General features: G+C 39.8%; 2 protein-coding genes across 2 annotated transcripts; one reads left to right on the top strand and one right to left on the bottom strand.

Annotated features, from left to right (window-relative positions):
• The first annotated feature begins 41 nt into the window (after positions 1-41).
• On the top strand, positions 42-11,888 carry LOC112569982 (adhesion G-protein coupled receptor G6-like). Its single transcript, XM_025248112.1, has 5 exons — positions 42-222; positions 5,154-5,259; positions 5,583-5,707; positions 5,937-6,113; positions 6,848-11,888. Exons 1-5 carry the CDS (start codon positions 168-170, stop codon positions 7,321-7,323), a joined length of 939 nt encoding a protein of 312 aa, XP_025103897.1. The 5' UTR covers positions 42-167; the 3' UTR covers positions 7,324-11,888.
• A 3,406-nt stretch (positions 11,889-15,294) lies between these two features.
• Positions 15,295-20,201, bottom strand: LOC112569979. The gene is made up of 9 exons (XM_025248110.1): positions 19,573-20,201; positions 19,224-19,384; positions 18,749-19,046; positions 18,043-18,210; positions 17,357-17,527; positions 16,951-17,100; positions 16,561-16,666; positions 15,986-16,107; positions 15,295-15,673 (listed from the first exon to the last, which is right to left on the bottom strand). Exons 1-9 carry the CDS (start codon positions 20,008-20,010, stop codon positions 15,371-15,373), a joined length of 1,917 nt encoding a protein of 638 aa, XP_025103895.1. The 5' UTR covers positions 20,011-20,201; the 3' UTR covers positions 15,295-15,370.
• Positions 20,202-20,891: the final 690 nt, after the last annotated feature.

Here is a 20,891-nt window from a genome sequence, read left to right as displayed (position 1 = left end):
GGACAGGGACACTACTCCAAGACAACGAGTGGTTACGAAAGCGAGAGTTACCCGCGAAGATCGTCGTCCAATCAGATCTCGTCATGGTTCTTCTCGTCTCACCAACAACCTTTCGGTGAGGCAATGTCGTCTTTCCTTAACAACCGGGTATTCGACAGACGATCGATATGATCGTGTCTGAGATTTACGCGTACTGCGCACCTGTGCTGGCATTTGTTGTTGGTGAGTAATTTTATTTATGATGTTAGGTGTTGATGTTTGTGTCCGTGGCGCGCTTGTGTGCGTGCGTGCGATCGAATTCGCGTTATGTGTGCGCGTGTGTCTGTGTGCGCGCGTGCGAGCGTGTATGTAGGTGCTGTGTCCTGATGTACAAATCAGGATGCCATTGTTTAGACATGTCCATTATGTGGTATGGCTGTAGATGCTCAGTGTGTGACGGCAGATATTGGACACAGAAGGGCGCATGTAAGATTAGTTCTGCTGCTTCCAACATTATTGAGTAGACCGTTGCAAGGGGAAGTACAGTATTATAAAGGTTACATCTAGGTGTGCCTAGTACATGTAAGAGCACACACACACGCAGATTATACACTATATATATATACAACATATGTCAGTCTTTTTTTTAAAAAAGCTTTATCTAAGGTATGGCAAATGAAAGCGTCCGATTGCAATTGCTGTCTGCCATGAGTTTGATGATAAGTGCAAAGGGTTGTTATACAACATTTTAGGCTTATACTGCTTATGTAAGTTGGCATATTTGGGATTCAGTTTTTTTTTTTGCTGAGATAAAATGGACATTGTAGGGAATAATGCTCAACATGTAATAGTAAAAATTTTGACATTTAAAATTTATCTACACTTAACCAAGGCTTTGCTCACATAACACTAGTGTGCTTAATATATGAAGCATTACTATATTATAGTTAGTGTTATTTCTGATTTGAATGTACTATAGAGAAATTATTCCAGTCCTGCTGTAGTTGTTGCAGCCTATAAGTCTTTTACTTCTTTTATAAACAAATGTGCATCATTGACCTACATACAATGCCAAATCTAAACCAATACAGAGTAATTATTTTACATAATTTTGAATTCTGTTACTCAATAGAAATTTTCCTGAAAAGATTACTAAATGGTTTGAGGTGAATTGTTTCAGATGTTTTGTAAGTATTTTACTCATTTTTTCTACTCAAGTATTTCATAGGTCAAATCAAAAATGTTTTTATCATCAACATTTGTCCATGCAGGTACCAGCTTGTAAACCTTCCATAATCTTAAAAAGGGTTAAATTGATATCTTCAGGTCTAAATTGAAAACTGTCACTAAAACATTTTTTTTTCTTAGCTTTAATTGGTCAGATGGAATCCTTTCTTTAAAAAAAATGATTAACTTGTCAACACCTTCCTGTTCTAAAACAAAAATTTCCAAAGGCATATGTTTAATCCTGGGTCTTACTATTTTTGTTTTGTGTGGATAAAATGAAGTAAACAGCACTACAACTGTAGCAGATACGTAGGTGTAGTCACATAAAAAATTTTGATCGCACACACCCTTACCTGTAAACAAGACAAACTCCTTACATACCTGCAGCAAATAATTACCAAAAGGATTAACAGTTGAATCAGCAAGCACAGGAGGAATGGCATCAGACTGAGTGACATCAATATCAAGTGTAAGAAATATCATTAGCATCATCATCTACACAAACATTAGTTCTTACATATATTCGAGTCATCCAAATAATATTAATGGGTAATTATCATGAATTTAAAACAAATACCATTAACTATCAGTGCAGTAAGAAGAATCAAGTGGGGAATATATATGAAGGATATATAAAATTTATCAGTTTGCATAACCTCTTTTGAAACATGCACTTAACCATATTGTTATATTCTACTTGAATCTGGTGGACGTAGCATATAATGCCTATCCTTGTAAGCAGTACAAAACTACTAGACAAACAATTGGTACATGTACCATTGCCCACTTTTAGACCAGGAGAGACAAGCACTTTATGGTCAGAAAGCAGGTCTGATAAAACTCAGGCTTGAAATATTTCAACTAGATAACTAAAATAAAAATCCCTTAGATATCTTGGTCTTTCAATCTAGACACTAGCTAGAAACACCCTCCACATTGTCCTAGATGTTACAGTTTGCTGCTTGACATTGGGTTTCAAGTGTCCTGCCCTTTCTTCATTGCCCTGTGTATCGTGTGGCATGGTGGCACCTCAGTTGTTACTTTTTCTAAGCTTGCATCTAATAACATTTCCTCTGGTTGAGTTACTAGGGAAAGGTTGAGTGTGCATGACTGAATTGGATTGGGAAGTAGGTCACTTTTACCAGTACAGTGTTAATCCAGCCTCAGTGGTATTAATGTGTTGAAAACCATCTATGTTAATTACTGTTAATTCTCTTATGAATATTTTGGACAATTTCGTCATTCAGATATCCCCATTGGAAATGACTGTGTTGTTAATATGTTTAGGAATACAAATGTTCAAATTCTGCAGTGAAGTTATCTTCAGCTGCTTCCTTTTATCACCATTCAAGTTTACCACACCAAATTGCTTTCAATAAGATAAATGTTTCAATTTTGCATTAGTGTCACCGGAATGACCCTTATTACTGTTTGTCCACAGTGTGAATAACATTTTTTACTTATTTGCTTTTACAGGAAAGTGTAAAGTCATATCCCATTTTTTTTCTTTTTGCTGAAGCAGAACGCTTAAGGTAAAGGTATCACATTTATGTGCTTTATAGTGCTGGGTTGTTCCTGCTTTGGAAGATACCTTTCCACTGCAAGGGGTACAAACTTCAGTCACTTGGCAATTGTGTTTGTTGGTCTTATTATAGTTGGTCTGATTGTGTTTCACCATCAGTAATCTCAGGGTCAGCTGATCTGTAGAAATTGAAGTAAAAAAACCTGCAGTTGCTTAAGCCTCATGACACATTTACTAACATGAAGCTAACATGTATGTCTTATCATCGAATGAATTATGTCCTAGCAAGATCCATAATTTTAGTTTAACTGAAGGTTCTTAAATCTGTTCAATTTTGGTGCATATTTAATGCTAGCTGTCTGGTTTGCATATCCTTTCTTCTCTCAGGGTGGGCATTTTGTTGGAAGAGTTGATAATCAGGTTGTTTTCCTTGGTCATTTTGATTACTCTGTTATAGGCTCTGGTCTCAATACTTATGTATTTCTGTATACTATTTCAATACTTCTTTTTCCCCGGTAACTGCTACGACTGTTGGGTCCTCAGTCACATTAGTTGTATAGGGTAGTTTCACCTGCCTGTAGTTTCACCTGTCTTCCAAGTGGGGCTCTTAAAAATCCCAAATCTCTTGGAGGCTGGGGCATTGATAAGGTTGATCAGCTGACGGTGGGCTGTTTTTATGTCCCAAATGTCAAATTGTGATAATTACAGTTTTTCTCTAAACAAATTGAGTACTGTTTCCTCACATTCCTCTGCCGTCTCTTTCTCAGATTCTGAAGCACATGATTCCCAAACGTTGTTGTGGCCAGTACGGTACTCCAAATCATTTATCCGCTTCTGAGCATTAGACACAAGGAAGTTGGTCTCAGCAATCTGTTCTGCAAGTTTTTAGACACTTTTCCTTCCTTGCTAATTTTGTTTTCAAAGTCTTATATTCTCTTGTCTGAGCTCAAGTATGTCTCCATGGAGTTTTTTTTGATTGTGGATAGCACCCAATTATAAGTTGTTCTATTACCTCACAGTTTTTTTTCGAAATATCATCTTGAAAAGTACATTCTTGAGCTTATTCTATGATTGCAGAAGGGGCTCCGAACATAACTGTGTCGAACTCGGTGCCCTTGGCCAAGGTCTCTGAATTATCCACGGAAGCAGAACAAGGCAATTTAGATCACTCAGCTGACATAACATTGTTCTTGCGAACTTTCTAACTGGCTGTTTTAAACATTACTGCCTTTGTAGTGCGCATTACTTCTCCTGATGACGAGAATTCCTGGCTGGTGTCAGCAGATTTAGTGACTATCTGCTTACTTGGTCTTGACTATCTCAGTGTTTGAGTGTCATTTTCTACTATGTTTTACTTATAATTCTTTCAAAGAAAACATTTTGACATTTGGAAGGAAAGTGAGGATCGCATAGTTTACTCCATTACTGAAAATATTTTATTAAATAAGTATTTCAAGGGAAAAGAGTTGAATCATGTGGAGTGACAACAACATGTGACCTACTTGCCTTTCTGAGCTGTACTCACCCCCTACCCCCTCCCCACCCAAAAAAGAACCAACCCCAAATACAACTAAGTCAAAACTTTTGTTTGTCAACACATCTGCCACTATAATGTGACGTTAAGGTATTTCAGAACTTTGATGCTAGTGGAACTTCACCAGGCTTAGGATGACCTTTGTCAAGAGATAATTAATCTTTGACCTCTGACTGCTTCTCAGTTCCTAAAGTCACAGATTTAGACTTAAACTGTAACTAAAGATTGTACTGTAACTGTGTAAGGGGTATTTGATGCCAACATTAATTTAATTATACAAAAGGTGTGTCTGAAAAGAAATGAGACTGGTGTCACAAATAATTAATTTCAATTCCAAAAAGCAAACTACATGGTTTCCCCTTCAAAGTAATCACCTTCGAGTCTAATGCACTTTTCCATCCTTCTCTCTGCACTGCTGGAAGGATTCTTCTGTGATGCCCCCTCAGCTCCATTGTTATGGCCCACTTAAATGCGTCCACACCTTAAAAAAGGGTCCTCTTGATGATCCCCTTGAGCTTGGGGGAAAGAAAAAAAATATCACATGGTGCAGTCTGGCAATGTTCTTGGCCAGGAATTGCTGGATACTCAGAGCATTGTAAGCAGGTGCATCGTGGCTGCTTCACCATGACAGCCATATCACATCTGCCTTTACTGCACATAAAGCTTGCTGTGTCAGCTGAACATCAAAACATTCTGAGGCCTTTAGAAAAAAAGAAAACAGTCTGAAATCAACACTGCTGATGCACAGATGTAAAATCCAATAATGGCAAAATGGCACAAATATGGCAGTAAAAATAAAAGGAAGAAGAAAGATACTTTACATTACCAAATGCTGCTCATGTTTTCTGATAAATTTCAAGTTTTGACACTTTGGTGTTAATTATAAAACAGGTGTGTCAGGACAGTGCAGCCTATTTGACCGACCTGAAGAGCTTCATGCAAATCCCTACATGATGCAGCATATATACTCGCCCAATTATCCTCAGAATTACCTAGAGTAAGAGAAACAGATTTTGTTTTGTTATCCTGGTATATCCTTGTTTTTTTGGTCAGTGTTTGCCTGAAAAATTGTAGATAAAAGTAAGGTGGTGACACTAAACAGTTTTTTTTTCCCAATGTATCACTTTGAAGCAACTAATACTATGAGATGCATGAGAAAAATTACAAAAAAAAAAGAGAAAAATTATTTTTCTGTCTTTGCTAGAGCTGAGTTATTTAACTTTGAAGGTTCAAAGTTGTGTTTCAAATTGATTGCATAAAGTAAATTATAGGAGAAAATGCATATGTTGTATACTAATGATTTCCTGTTGCTTTGTTCAGTAATGTCAACTGCCAATGGCGAATACAGGCAGATTGGGGCTATGCTGTACGCTTGCGGATTATGTATGTAGATATGGAGCAAACCAAAGAATGTGACTTTGACAGCGTTAAAGTTTATGATGGTGGTATGTACTGTTGTGGTACTTATTACATGTATGTTTATTCTTTTTTACTACGAGTTCTTAAACTCTTTCTTGTTTCAGCTGCTTCTTCTTAATCCTAAGGTACTGAACATGTTCAGTGCTACTGTAAACAACATTCATTATGAACTCCTTTCAAAAGAATGGACTTCACTAGAAGTGGTAAATAGAGTTTGTACTCATGTCTAATGTGTAATTTTTTTTTTATTTGCAGCTTCAGAGTCCGAGCCTCTCATTAAAGAGTTTTGTGATAATAGTGTGTCAGTCATCTACAGCACAGGTCAGTACATGACAATAACATTCACCACAGATGGTTCCTTCAGCAGGCAAGGCTTCCATCTTGCCTTTGACTCTCTGCTCCAGTCAGCAGTGCTTACTGCCCGCACAGCCTGTGAGTCTATTGATGTAAATGATGATAGATTCTTACTTAGTTAAAGTGCTCCTGGTGACCATTCAAGAACCTATACCATGCAAGTAACCTAGAATACCTTTCTCCACACATAAGTAGGATTCTGCATTATTTGTTGATGACAGGTGAATGTACATGGCTATTTTCTAAGCAGTGACACATTAGCTACTGAAAATGTAATGAGTTCTGCATAAATTACTAAGGAGCACTTTAACAATGTGGAAACTATGTTTGACTTTTTGAACATGTTTCAGAATAATACATGCATTGTAAGTTTCTTATTTCTTTAAAAATAAAAGTGGAAGTTATTTACATTTTAAAATTGAAAAGTTTGTTCATGTAGTTGTCTTTTATATTTGTCCATTTTTCGTTCAAACACATCCAGCATTGAGACATGGTAGCAGTAGCACTGTTTTCCTCAGTAACCCTACATCCTGCATTAGAGACCACTATCATTTTTATTTCGAAGAGCATTTATAAAGAATTTATAATGACACTCAGTTGACTAATGCTTTGATTCTGTCAAATGAGAAACGCAGGTGTTTGTATGGTGAAAAGGGGTTAGAGGGACAAACGAACGAAATGGGAAGAGAACTAGTGTGACCATGCATTCTGGGAATGTGCTACATCCTTAATTCCCCTTCATTGATGCGCTGTGTTATCTGTTCAGAAAAGTTATAGTGCCAAACAAAGCATCCTGAATTTTTGTCTTTCAGCAATTTGGACAACCACCACCAGCAGTTATGAAACATGGAAGAGCTCTTTCAACACTGGAGCCTTGATTGGTGGCATCTGTGGCTCTATTGCTCTTATAGTTCTTTGTGCCATTTGTCACTGCTACATTCGGCGTGGCTACCATCAGGCCACTCGCCAAAATCATTCCTCCAATGCATCAACATCCATGGTTGGTGGCCAGGTGTTGGGCGTTCCCGGCTCCACTATCTGTCAGAACAACAATGCAGTGTTCATGTTGACCTCTTCTGGTCAGAACCCTTTGGGTTCTGCTTATCCTCTGCCAGCTAACTACGGAGACCAACCACCACCATACGTTGTTGCTCAACAAAGCTTGTCAAGTGTGATACAGTCCAATCCTGTTCCTAGTCCTCTAGCACCAAGTGCTCCACCTCCTTCATACTATGAAGCCATCATGTTGTCACATGTGCCTGCAGCACCACATTTAGAACAACAGTAAATTCATCCACTTGTCATTTTTGCATAAATTGTCCATGTTGCTGAATCAGCGGAACATGCAAATAGCACAGATACCGTCTATTTTAAAAACTTAAAAAGGATTTATAAAAATGCTCACATTATGATGCTATAATATTTGTAATAATTATTTAAAAAAGCATTGTTGACTGCTTTTTAAGCAAATCAGGTGTAGTTTTTCACACTGCTGTGAACACATTTTCTATGGTAGGTGTAATTCAGAGGAGTGCTTATAGTTTCAATAGTCTTGTCAGAAAGATAGTCTATTAGGAAGTTTTTTTAATAGTCTGACGGTAAGCATTCCATGACTCCATAAGCCAGAATGCATGTTTGTATGAATTATTCTGTTTAATCACGAACTTGTATTACTTGACTGCTGGCAGACAATTTTTTTCCTGTTAACTGCTAAAACGAGGCATTAGATGACAAAACTTCTGGTTTATTCGCATTTCAGATTAACTACTAAAATGAGGCATTAGACGAAAAAGTTTCCAGTTTAGTCACATTCATTGTTAAAGCTCACCGGGACAAACATCGGAGATTTTCGCAAGAGGCTAAGCGTTGGTCTTAGCAGACAGACAGTAATCATCCACCTATACATGTCCATGGTTTAATTTTAGGTCCAAATTTGTCAGGCACAAAAGAAGCTATTCTAGAAAAAATAACGGTGAAAACTTTGTGATATGGGATACTCAGTTTTTGCTGCTGTTGATGTTGTCATGAGATTGCATATTGTGTGTGTACTTCTTCTTGTTCCTAATCACCCTCAGTGGAGCATAGGGCTGCGAATTGTGTGTACACTGGGTGAAGTGTATTTCCTGTATTATTCAGGGTAAATTTTTGCTTGGCAAGTTCAGGTTCAAGGGAAGATGGACGTTATTGTAAATCTCTTGTTAATGTGTGCAGAAAAGTATCCACATTGAGTTTAGATCCTTGTCAAAGGATCTATGAGTGTTTTAGGTTTGTTTTTTTTTTTGGAACTGGATTCTTTTTTTTAAAAGCCCCATCTACTCACAAAAATAAACTTCCTGTGAAGGTTTGGTTTTATAGTTTGAAAGCCTAATACAACTTGACGCTTTTATCAATTCACAGTAGTGCTGTGTTGGCTGCTGATTTCACTGAGGAAAATAAAACGCTCACATATCTTTTGATTATGAGGAATAATGATGTGTTATTAAACATTTGCACTATTAAATATTCTGTCATTGTACATGTATCAGTTGTTAGTAGATTAAGAAATTGTTTTTTAAATTGTTGTTTTACAATCTACTTTCACATACATGAACTGTTTATGTAGATTTGTTACTAGAAAACAATGAGTACACGTTATGCTATGGATAACATATTTTTAAACTAATGGGAATAATGTTTTACTTAAAGTTATACAGATATAACTTGTTTGAAATTGATGGGAATCTGATCAAACATATGGAATGGTTTATATAAACACAATTGACCAAGTGGGAAAAATCCAACTTTGAGAATAATTTAAAATGTTCATGATCAGTTAATTTAAATAGAATTTTCTAAGATTTGCTTTTTTTCCAGATTGTAATTTTAAGAAAAACAATTATAGGACATATTAAAGAACATATAGATTTGTATAGATATCAGTATTATCATTTACTAAAGGAATAATCGGTTTAGATATGCATTTATCACTTAGTATAGTTATTGTGAACTCCTTTTTTTAATAGAATAGAGATTAGTTAAAGGATTATTGATTAAGCAAATATGGCTTTCCTTCTGAGTATGCTTGCGTCTGTGTGTGTGTGTGTAAGTGAGAGAGGAAGAGTTCAGAATGTGTGCATTTGGATGCCATAGATCTACCAAAGAATTGAAATGGGTGCAGAAAAATACTTTGTGTGTGTTCATTAACACTTTTGACTGAAGTGTTATCTGTTAGAGCAGCACAGTTTTATGTGCTGAAGACATGCATTTTTTTCCTGTTGTTGTGTCATCTCTGTAAATTTTAACAGAGGACAGGAATTTGTATTATAAAGATCTTAATTTATGTTATTCCAGAAATATAAGGATCATTTTTTGTGGGGCAGCATGTCCAAGAGAACTGTGTTCATGTAGTTGAGAAGAAGGAAATATTGCCTATAACATACTAGAACTTATTCCATTTGTTACCACATTGTCTTTTATATCTCACACAGATTGCTTTTGAAAGGAATGAAGTTATTTTGAAGTTATTGAAGAATTTGAAGTTATGAAAGGAAACCAGATTGTCAGATTCCTCCCTTCCACACTTCTTAAAAAAAAAAAAAGTGTACCTCATTTTGTTGCTGAGTGACTTGTCACACTTGCCTTCTCCATCAGCATGTAACTGTTCATTGGTTCATAACTTTTACCACCTCTCACTAATCCTATGACTTGCCTTCTCCATCATGTGTTTACTGTTCATTGGCTCCTAACTTCTGCCCCTACTTTCTCCTACCTCTCACTGATGCTGTTAATCAAGATCAATGGCTGTGACCTGTCTACATCAGTTTGCAAGGACTGTGCTGTCATGAAGGTGCACACGTTCCAGTGGTATTCAGTCTGCCTTTTGATTCTGCCACATTCATGATCTGTCTTGAAGAACTAGTTTATTGTGGCTGATATGACTAGGTGGAGAGGTTTAAAAATTATGTATATTTCTCTTGGATATTTTGCCATATTCTGTGGTAGTATCTTACACAGTATTGTCCGAGTTTAAAGAATTTGGCAGCCTTATTTATTTTGTCTTTAGTTGCTAACCTTTGTGATTGTAAATAGGACATAGATTGATGTGGCAAAGTAGTTTTCTGTTTTGCATCTGTTTATTAAAGTGAAAAGTGTAAAATGTGGATCATCCCAGGAGAAGAAAATGTTGAACATTTTAAACCACCAGCACTTTCAGTCCTAGAGTCTTATTTTTGCAACAAAACTCTCACCAAGCAATGATTATGCATTTTATTGTGCCTTGTGTTGGTCTGTCACAAGCAGGATCATAGTTTACAAGGAGATTATAATGTTGAGAGTGTTGAAATTGGGCTGTGATAATACAAATCATAGAAGCTTTTTGCTGTAATCACATGTTTTGACAATCATATGACACACCTGCCTTATATTTATCACAGTCATATACAGTATATGTAGATATTAATGGAGATAATTCAAGTGACCATTTAGTAATCACTATGTGCAATCTGTGTAGAACTTTAAGCATCTATTTGCTCAGTTGATTGCATACAAAATGGCAAATTAATAATTTGCTTTTAACTTACAATACTCAAGATTTTGTCTTTTTGTGATTTGATCATTCAGCACAGGGGGATCTAAGCTGGACTTTAGAGTGAGGGTCACTGTGGCTCATTGTTAATAAAGAATATATATTTTGGTGGCTTTTAGTCCATCAACTATTATACTACTCAGAGAAAAGTGGAGAAGTTCAGTCTGATGTTTAATTGTTGTTGAGGTCATATGACAATATAGTCAAAGAACCATTTTATTTTTTGATAGTTTCTCATTTTTAAAGATTAAAAAAAAGTGTCATATGTAATTCTTTTTTTTATGTTTTCCGAAAATGAGTTTATGTTAAAAAATATATAGCATTTTTTCTTTGAAAATATTTAGCTGAACATTAAGAAGTATTATAGTGAAAATTATCCATACTGGCTAAGTTTATTCACTTTTTCAGTTCTGGTCAGTCTTCAAAGTCCCATATAGAATAGATATTTTGAACCTTCTTAAATAACTTATCAGATCGTTTTATAATTCAGAAAGTTGATAATAACACATTTACTGCCTCCAATCACTGTACTGATGTTGGCAGCTCTTGTTTCTAATTCTGTATACTCTGCTTCACTGCCATCTGAATACACATTGTTGTGAAGGCAGGACAACAATGTGATGTAATGTGGAAGTAAATATTTAATATTTTTGTTGCAAAAAATTCTGGATTTGTACAGCTGTTTTAAATGGGGAAAAGCAAACCATGTTAAGTCCACATGAGTGAAGTTATTTTTAATGAATTGGTTTAGTTTATTACTAGATTCTTATTCCCCAAGTATGAAAACATTTTCTAAGCACATGGGGAAACTAGGAGAATGCATTGTCCTGGATTAGACACATGGGATTTCATCTTCCTTAACAGGGTTGAGACTGAATGGAAGTGAGTTATTTTCCCCCATATTTGGAAATTATCACAGGTACCTCGTAATAAACTAAACCCAATCATCTAGAAAACGGAGTTCACTCTAATGGGTCTTTAAACAAATCCACTGTTTAATAAGAGAGTTGCTGCTGCATGATTTTTCACCCATTGAAAGAATTCCATTTTGTTTTGATGGTGTATTTTTTGTTAATGTTCAAAGTGTTATATTTAGAAAAGATAATATGTGTGTGTGTGTGCCTGTGAATGTGCACATGGGTGTTTATATCTAGTTTTTAACTGCATTCAGGTTATGAGGAATTAAAATGTGCAATTCTGATTTTATATTACAAGAATTCTAATAATACCTATAATGGAAATATTTTTATTGCTTTAGTTTATGCATATTAAATTGATAAAGGACACCACAAACATATTGTTTTTATTACAGTCTCCAGTTCATTAAAATGTGTTGAAATCAAAAGCATAGTACTATTATTGTTGCTGCTGACAGTAAGACACTTCTAAATCATGGTGGATCATATTTGTTTATATATTTGAAGTTGATAGCATTTGAAACTGTAATCAGATTTAACATTCTGGAATCTGATTTTAAAAACAGATGCTCTGAATGACTGATTGTGTTAATTTTCCTTCCTTTTAAAGCCAGTTGTCCCTAAAGCAGAGAGAAGACTGAGTAAATTGTGCATGATGCTTGAACTCACAAGTCATATTTTGGTTGTAGGCGTTGTAGAGGGGAAGACATTAACTCATGCATTGACAAGTAATCATGTCTAGCACATTCAGTGTTATTTTACTGTACACAGCAACCTGGTCTAATCCCAACATTGGTTTACTTGATTAGCAAAGGATGTAGACGATCAGAAACACACAAGGCACATATTTTAATCCCACCAAGAATGGCGTCTAAAGACTATTAGAGGCTTAACAATTACTGTCTTACACTATGCAGTAAAATGTTCAAACCACACAGCTAATGTCATTATCATCATCCATCCCATAATCATACTAACCTGTTCCCGAAGCAAGGCAATCCATCCCCCTAGGCTGGCACGCATGGGGGATGAGACGCAGCGATAGCCACGATGCGCACCTTGGGCTGTGTAGTGACCGGTCCATTTCTTCACGTTTGCCATCCCGCTCTTCCGCTGTCTGTGCCACGACGGATCCTTGAAGTGCTGTCTTTGAGAGGCGACATGGCCTAAGCAGACCAGTTTGTGCTGTTTCACTGTGGGGAGTAGAACTGTTCTCCCTAATCCATCTCCAGCAGGCTAACCTCAATTAATATCGCTGCCAGACCTCACGATGTCAATACCAATAAATAAATAAAAATAGGACATCTTCGCCCTGATTGGGCATTGGAACGCAGGTCAGCTCAGACGCGTATCACAAGCGGACACTAAGGAGATTCAGCCTCGGCTACCTATTTCGTTTTGAGGTGGAGAAATCGCAAGACTCCAATGTTTCACTGCTAACATAACAGACTTTTAACCATTTTCACTTTGCATGACTCTGTAGAGAAATGTGGAGAAGGTTTTGGTTGGTTCTTATCTTTTATTTTCTCATCGGGTCTTATTTTCACTACGTAACTTCCGGTTTAAATGGTTAACAAAAGTATAATCACCGAATTTTTCGGTTCATTTTTTTCCCGGATTTAAATTAAAAGAAGTACCACCGATTTGGAGTGCATACAAACATACAAACTGGTCTACTTAAATACACATGACACAAATGTCTTATCGAAACTTGTTAGAGGTCTGTAAGGCGCGTGTAGATCTCAAATCTCAAATGGTGCACGAGTGTGAAATCTTACGTTTCAGTGGCGTAGGAACCAGGGGGGCAGCGGGGGCGGCCGCCCCCCCAAGGAAAATACAGGGGGGGCAGGAATATCCGTTTGCCCCCCCAATATTTGAGACGTAATTCTCACAAAGAGCAAAGAACTGAAGAAAGGTAGGGGAACATAGAGAGGAGACGGTCATCACCGTCACAAAAGCGGGCCCTGAGGCAAGTGGAGGCTCTAACACCTCTGACGATCAGATCGGGGACAGTCCGTTGGTCTTGTTTGCCATGCTAATTGCAGGCTGTGTTGAAGCCTCAGCGAAGAAAGCAGCCGGACAGTACATCGGTACATCGAGTGTGGTCTCCCTCCCCCCTGCCCCATATTGCGACGCCTTTTCTTTGGCGGTTTTCGTTTGACCAACATAAAACATCCCCACCCACTCGCTGTCACCCTAAAATTATCTGCTATCGCTTACAACCGAAGGGGCCGCACTGGCCATCGGGAACACAGAAAGCCAGTAACGAATTAGTTGCATAGCAATACCCCAGTGAGTCTTGCCAATCAGACAGGAACCCTTACACTTTGTGAAAAGCTATCGAAGCACGAGGACTTCCATCTTACTACACACCAACGGTTTAGTGCGAATTGACGGCTTTGACTTCACCTAAGTAAGGCAAAGACTCTGAGTCCCTATATTGGTAGTTTTCTTTAGAGACAGAGAGACTGGTATTATTGCTATCTACGACTCAGGGGGAAGTGCATAAGTAACATTTCTAAAACTACACAAGGGCACTCTTTTATCATCAACGACTGTGGCTGGTACTCAACATAAGTTATCTGTGTTATACTGTTTGGTTTGTATATATGTGTCCGTGTTTTGGTAGATGGCCATAGAACGTGTCGCATCGCTGGCTCAGCACCGTCGGGTAGCGGAGCGAGGAAGGGGTGGCCCTGCGGCCATTCCCACCCTAGTTTCGTCCCCTGACCACGGTGGTCTGGCCAGTTTATGGCCCTTAATTATAGGGTTGCCTTGCCTTGCGTCCCTTCCTCTCTGGTCTCTTTGATTCTCTTTGGGGTGGATGGGGCTATTTTCCCAGGGTGTGCGGACACCAAGTTCAGGTATAGGGCTGTCCCTCTTTGTAACGTGTATTATCTCGCGGACGCTGGTCCCTGTGGGTAGGGAAAGGTTCTGGAGGTTTCTCGAAGCCTATAGAAACCTGCCACACAGGACTGGGAGGACGGCGGGGCGGAAGAGGAGTTTTTGCGGTGGTGGAGAGACCTGTGCCCGTCTCTGGGAGTAGTCGGGGGTTTGCCACGTGCTGTGTGTACTGTCGCTGGAACTGGCGTGGTGTCTAGAAGAGGGTTCCAGCAACCAGCGTATTTTCCCCGCGTTTGTTGTGAGATAGAACAAAGCGTGTCATGAGCCGTTGGGTGAGTAGGCTTAATTAATCTTTACCTTTGTTTTTCCACGCAGTTTTTCTGCCTTAAAACAAACAAAAACATACCTGAGAAGTTCCATGACACAAACGCGCTTGAATAACTGTCTCATTATGCATGTATTTAAAGAGAGGGTTGATCTGCTTAATCTGGACGAGACTGCAATGGAGTTCATTAATAGAAATCACCGAAGACGCAGTTTTTTTGGCACACTGACTTGCCAACCTTGATTAATATGATTTATATGATTATAACGTTTATCACATTTCTTGTGAATGCGTTAGCCGGGGAGTCATTCTTTAATTTGTTTTTTCTTATTTAATGCTGCTTTGCCTTTTAACAATAAAGCAGCGTGTTGTGATGCTACCACTGTGTACGTGAGTGCGTGCAGTAACCCCCCCCCATCCTTTTTTACGTAATGTGCGAGTGCGAACGCCGTTCACTGTCAGCAGGGAGTTTGCCCCCCCAACGCCGAACATCTTCCTACGCCACTGCGTTTACCACAGGACCGAAACTTGGAATGTGACAAGCAACACCTGCTCTGAAACTTTGCTAACACCACGCCAGAGGTTTTTAAAAGACACACAAGATGCCAGTCCAATGCTCTTATTTTAATGTATAATCATATGACATTGTCGTGAATAGAGCCATGGAACCATAGTAACCGGGCTGTTAGTCATGGCTAGCCAAGTCGCCTTCCGTCTGTAACTTGTCGTAACGCCCGAGTACAAGCATGGCCACAGCATAGGTGTAGGATGGCGAAGACCAAAACCGGAAGAAGACGTTGGGGTCGTTGTAGCTGACGAACTTCGTTGGCGTCTTGCCGGTGTCGTTGACCATCACCTCATACTCCGACTCGCTGACGTAACCCAGCATCGTGTACGCCAGACCATCTTTCACTCGTTTGTCGATGACGTAGTCGCGAGTGCCGTTGAGCAGGACGACGCAGTTGGTCGGGTAGTCGCCGGCCTTCGACTGCAAGGAAAGAGGTGTAGCATGCCACATGCCAGCAAGGAGCAGACAGAGTTAATCGTGCCACAAAGCGTTTAAACACTTTTCATGCAAGGGAGTCATGAGGTAATGAACGTATGCTATCACGCACAATGGACGGAAAGAAGAAAGGACGAATAAGAAAAATAAAGGAATAAAAAAAATAAGAAAAAATCTGCCACATCTTTTAAGAATGTTTCACTTTGAATTTTTTTTTTAAACAGCTGGAAACAGCAATGATTGAAGCTTGTGACCAGTGACCGAGTTAAAGTGGGTGCATTAGTCATCTGTACTCACAGTTTTGCCTTTGACTGAGGCTGAGAAGAAAGCATTCCATGGTTTGTAGGTCACTTCGAGAATGTATCGGGACAGGAAGCGAACGATTTTTTCCACGGCTGTCTGTACACCGCCAGGCGTTTCTGAACACATTAGAACGTCTTCAGCACTCACGACGCGCAGGAAACAACAAAACATTTATCAGAACTACCGAAATTGCCGACCAAAAAAGTAGAAAATTAAACATAAACTGAAGGTAGAAAATTGCAGAGAATTTCAAGAGCTACTGAGAAGAATGTAGAGCGCACCATCAAGAGCTGTTGTAAATACAACGAACGTCACCAATAAAAGTATGAAACAACCGTTACTGAGAGTGAACAATCTTTAAAAAAATTATGTGAGCGCGCACACACACATACACACGTAGCTTCCTTAGCTTCCTTATAACGTCTCTTTTTCTAGTTACTGGATACAAAATGCATGCAACACACTCTCTCTCTCACGCAGACAAGACGAGTTCTATTTCCCGTATTAAGTACAGCTCAGATCACTTTCAGAGGATAGAGCTCTGTCGTAGAATATAATCTCTGTCTTACCCCTTTTCCACCTTAGAGTCCTGTCACTGTCGTTGAAGAGTGTCCACGTAGTCAAGAGAACATTGCCCGCCATGGCTGTAGTGAACAGTCGGTCCTCGGCTTTTACCTGAGATAGACTCTCACGACTGTGAAGACTACCATCGCATTAAAACCACAATAACACGAAATGGAAGTGCCATTTTTTCCAGTTTTGTTTGGTTTTTTATTAAGTGTTTGAAATCACTGTCTCTTCCAACTGACCCAACAACAATGTATTATCGCAATTAAACGCTTACCAGAAAAGCGGTAAAAAATACTCCCCTTTTTAAAAGCCTCCCCTCCCCCTAGTAAGTCTTCCTTATCGCAAAACGCTTAAAAAAATTGTATAATAAATAATCCGCAATTTGTTACCAGAGTAACGTTGTTTGAGTCAACATCAGCGTCGCCTAGAAAGTCGTCGAAGTAGATCATGTCCTCGAACTCTTGTGATTTTTTGAGAATTTCATCAGTGACGGGCCCTTGCAGCGCACTCTCTAGTCTTGGAAGCAACTCTTCCATCACCTGCAGCAGACATCAGGATGCTAGGCCTTATTAGGTTAATGTCATCATTGGTTTATTCAGGCTTAGCTGATCAATTCTAAAGGTCGGGTCATGTTCATGAAGTCACTTTTCACTTAAGAAGAAAAACCCAAACCACTGACTGACTTCTGCCAGTGAGTAACACAAGCCACCCAACCGACTAGTTAACCATCCAAACAGCAAAAGAAACCTTTGTCAAAGAAGACGATATGAAGGTAGATGGTCAAGTTTAACTCACAGCAGGCAGAGGTCTGGATCGGCGAGCAGTCTCCATCCGGTTGTAAGTTCTCGCGACAAACCAGTAAAACTCGAAGACTGAGGGATAATACGTCAGAGCCAGGTCAGGTCGGCCAAACAGTGCGTTCTCCATCATGAAGATGAGGAATGTGGTGGTATTTTGGTATATTTGCTATCAAATAGAAACATTGTCTGTCAACCATAATGATCCTGGTATCAAATATCTTTGTAAACAAAATTCTCTTCGCTACAGGTAAAATTTTATGTTGACTGCACCCTCAGCCCTTTAACTTTCCATGGAAATATAACGGGGTGCATGTGACCACAAAAGGCGTTACCTCCCATGACCATATGCTTCCCTAAGAATGGTCAGCAAGAGGAGATCACTGGAGATGCACGTTCGATAAATGTTTGAGACCGTGGTTATTTTTTTCTTGACACTAAAATTAAAATTTCACCGACACTAACGACGATATACACGCCACTTTTTTCAATGTTACCTTTGATTATTCTTGAGTTAGAGATTATTTCCCATTGCCTACAAAAATCTTACAATGCTCTTAATAATAAATTGCAACAGGTGATTGTAAAAGTTACTCATCATCACCACAGCTAGAAGAATATAATTCTACCAGGTTCAAGCATCGAGGGCGAAGCTTGAATCCAGGATTGTCACTTCCACCTCACCCTTATGTCAGGGTCATCCAGTACCGAAGAGGGAAGCAGCCCGGACAAGATGGCGCCTGTCAGCCCGTACACAGTGTTGGCGGCCACAGTGGCGTCGACGTTGTTGACCTGCAGGGGCATCACCACTCCACGGTCACGCATTTGCCTCGCCTCCTCGATCGACTGGACCTAGAGTTGTCCCATGCATGTAGGACAAAGAGGCCGTTTGAATGTTAGAAAGAGTGGGACATGTAGGAGAACAACGCTTATGTGTTCTAGGCACACGTGGTGTGTTCTGCCAAGAACGCTCTGTGCTGAACTTGTGGTGTTCAGACAAATCATTGAAAAGGACTTTGGCGGATTGCATAAACAAAACACATGGATTTAGTCTTCAAGCCGTTAAACAAAGGGTTCACGCATTTAGTGTGCTTCTGTTATCTTCTTCAAATGATGGTGTTCACAGTTATTAATGAGACATGACCTAGGACTTGTGTCAGCAGCATTGAATGATTTTTCGAAGCATATGCTCGCCAAAAGATTCGTATTTTCAAGATCTCATATAATTAGTACTTTAAGACAAGAAGGAGGCTTTAGAAGGAATAGACCAAGGCACTCTTTAAACCTCCAATTTAAAGTCCAATAGTTTATGCCAGTTATCCCCTTCACCTCTTCCTTCAAACAAAGTTTAACTGATAGAAAAGTCCCACTAATATTACAGAAGGCCTACCCAAGTTGGAACCAGGGCCACGTCTTGGCCAGCAGCGTGAGCCTCGTTTAAGAAATACCGAATGTAGTAGTAGGTTCGCGGGTCGATGGAGCTGAGATCTGGGTTCTGGCCGAACGGTCTGTAAGCGTAACGACGCAAGGCGTCCAGTAGTGACGTCAGGTTGGTGTTGTCGCGCTGCCAGCGGGCCAGTGCCTCAGGGAAGTCGTGGCTGAGGTCCACGAGAAGAGATCCCAGTCCCAGGTTGACGAACGTGTCGTCGAAGTCTGGCGGAATGTGGAAGACACTCAGGTACCCATCTCTGAAAGTGCGGAGCCCAGAGAAGCTCAATTGGAAAATAGAAAGCGGAAATCGCGAGAAGCCATTTTGTGCGTTTACTTAACAGCGGTGGGCAAGAGGATCCCACGCCGATCCCTCCCTCCCTTTTATCTACTCCCCCTCCCACTTACGAATGCACTGATGAATGAACCCCTCATACCTGTCTTTGATTATCTCGTTGATGAATTTCTCCACGTCCTGCCATCCGAGTTTCTCCAGAATTTCATCGATTTCAGTCCACGGCATTCGAACGACGACATCGTATGATTCCAGGAGATTGGCAGGGGTGCTAACCCAGGTACTAGTGGTGGCGTTGTAGACCTGTGACGTAGAGATGTGAGTCAAATGTTTGGTATTAAGTAGCATTCAAGGCTTTAGCGGATGTATGTATTCACCCACCCACCCACCCCCCCACACACACAGAGCTCAACAAGCTCAACAGCTCCCACGAGTTCTCGATAATCATCGATAGGACGGTCACTGTAAGGTGTTCTAGCGGTTTCTTTTACCTGAGGCCAAAAACACATGAGAGAGTTGTTGTAGTTGTGGTTGTGGTCGTGGAACTGGCCGATGGCATCGATGGCCAGGTGCAACTGCTCATCCGAGGTCCTAGGAGTGTTGCCGTAGAGGTAAGCCTCCAGCAACGTGCTGGTGATCCAGGCAGTCGCGAACATGTTGTTGTCGAACACCGAAATCAACTGCCGGAGTTCGGCCACTTCCGGCCTGCCGACGAAGTTGAGGCGGACGTCGCTAGGATACAGGCCCGCGCTCTCCTCCCAGAGGCCGGGGGCCAGGTAAGGGTGATTCCATTTTACCTGCAGCTCCTCCAATGTCAAGAGCAGCTCCTCCACTTTGAACTTGATGTCAGGCACTGGCTGTGCCCTGCACAGTAAATTCGTCCACAGAAACACTGCTCCCAAAATGCCGTACACCAACAATCTGCCCATTTTTCTTCTCAAAATTGTAATTTTCTGGCTGGGGAGTGAGAGACAGATGATGACACACAACCCTCCCTTACTGCTGACACACCTGTTGTTTAGTTCTCGAGAAGGTCTTGAATAAAACTTTCATCTAGTATAAAAACTTTTATCCCGGATTAAAAAAAAACAACAACCTTTTTTTTAGAGCTGAGAGGTCGAAATCTCGAACTACGTGATACTAGGTAAGGTGCACTCAGGGTAAACCACGCTAGTGACTCATGGAGAGAAAGATTGCGTCTCTTAAAGGTGATGGCAAGTGACTCGATTATCATTAGTTACAAAACTAATTAAAAAACTGTTTTCTTTGCTTGAAACAAAGATATGGGGATTGACCTAAAGGCGTATTGAATGAGGGCTGCTATGGCAGAAAACCTCATTTAGAGATGTCATGTCAAAGGTCAAGACCTCTTCGCAGAATACAACAATTACGGTGCCCTATGGTTTGTATCTCGCCAACATCATGACTTTCTCAAATATGAAAAATCTTTTTTCTTTCGCTTTTTTGTAACGAATTAGACACAGTCGTAGAAAAATCGTCTTGCTCAGGCTGGTCTTTAAAGAGGTAGTGGGATGCAATTCTTGTTTTGGAGCGCGGATACTGATAGTCGGAAGATAATCGTAAGACTGCTGATAACAGCCGCCGTATCTCTGCTGTACTGCTGTCATCGCTTACAACAACCATATGCACATTAATATCAAGTTCGATTATTGCAAAAACACAGGGGCGGTTAGGAGTTATCCTGCAATCAGTCACGACGTAGTCCGGTCAAATCAATTTTAACGTGAACGCCGTGAACTTCCCGTACGATCTGAATGGAAAGTACATTGTATCGTGCATTATATTGATA

The sequence above is a fragment of the Pomacea canaliculata genome, linkage group LG8 (genome assembly GCF_003073045.1).
Source record: "Pomacea canaliculata isolate SZHN2017 linkage group LG8, ASM307304v1, whole genome shotgun sequence".
NCBI classification, from domain to species: domain Eukaryota; kingdom Metazoa; phylum Mollusca; class Gastropoda; order Architaenioglossa; family Ampullariidae; genus Pomacea; species Pomacea canaliculata.
Note: the sequence above shows the minus strand (reverse complement) of the source record. Positions and strands in the feature narration are given on the sequence as shown.

Bases quoted from the DNA above. Each gene is read 5' to 3' on its own strand.
- LOC112569982 (XM_025248112.1), top strand. From the start codon at position 168: ATGATCGTGTCTGAGATTTACGCGTACTGCGCACCTGTGCTGGCATTT. The intron at 223-5,153 runs GTGAGTAATTTT...ATTATAAAACAG, and splicing joins TGTGCTGGCATTTGTTGTTG to GTGTGTCAGGACAGTGCAGC. The intron at 6,114-6,847 runs GTGAGTCTATTG...TTTGTCTTTCAG, and splicing joins GCTTACTGCCCGCACAGCCT to CAATTTGGACAACCACCACC.
- LOC112569979 (XM_025248110.1), bottom strand. From the start codon at position 20,010: ATGGGCAGATTGTTGGTGTACGGCATTTTGGGAGCAGTGTTTCTGTGG. The intron at 19,385-19,572 runs GTAAAAGAAACC...TCTACGTCACAG, and splicing joins TCATGTGTTTTTGGCCTCAG to GTCTACAACGCCACCACTAG. The intron at 18,211-18,748 runs GTAGGCCTTCTG...GGACAACTCTAG, and splicing joins TGGCCCTGGTTCCAACTTGG to GTCCAGTCGATCGAGGAGGC.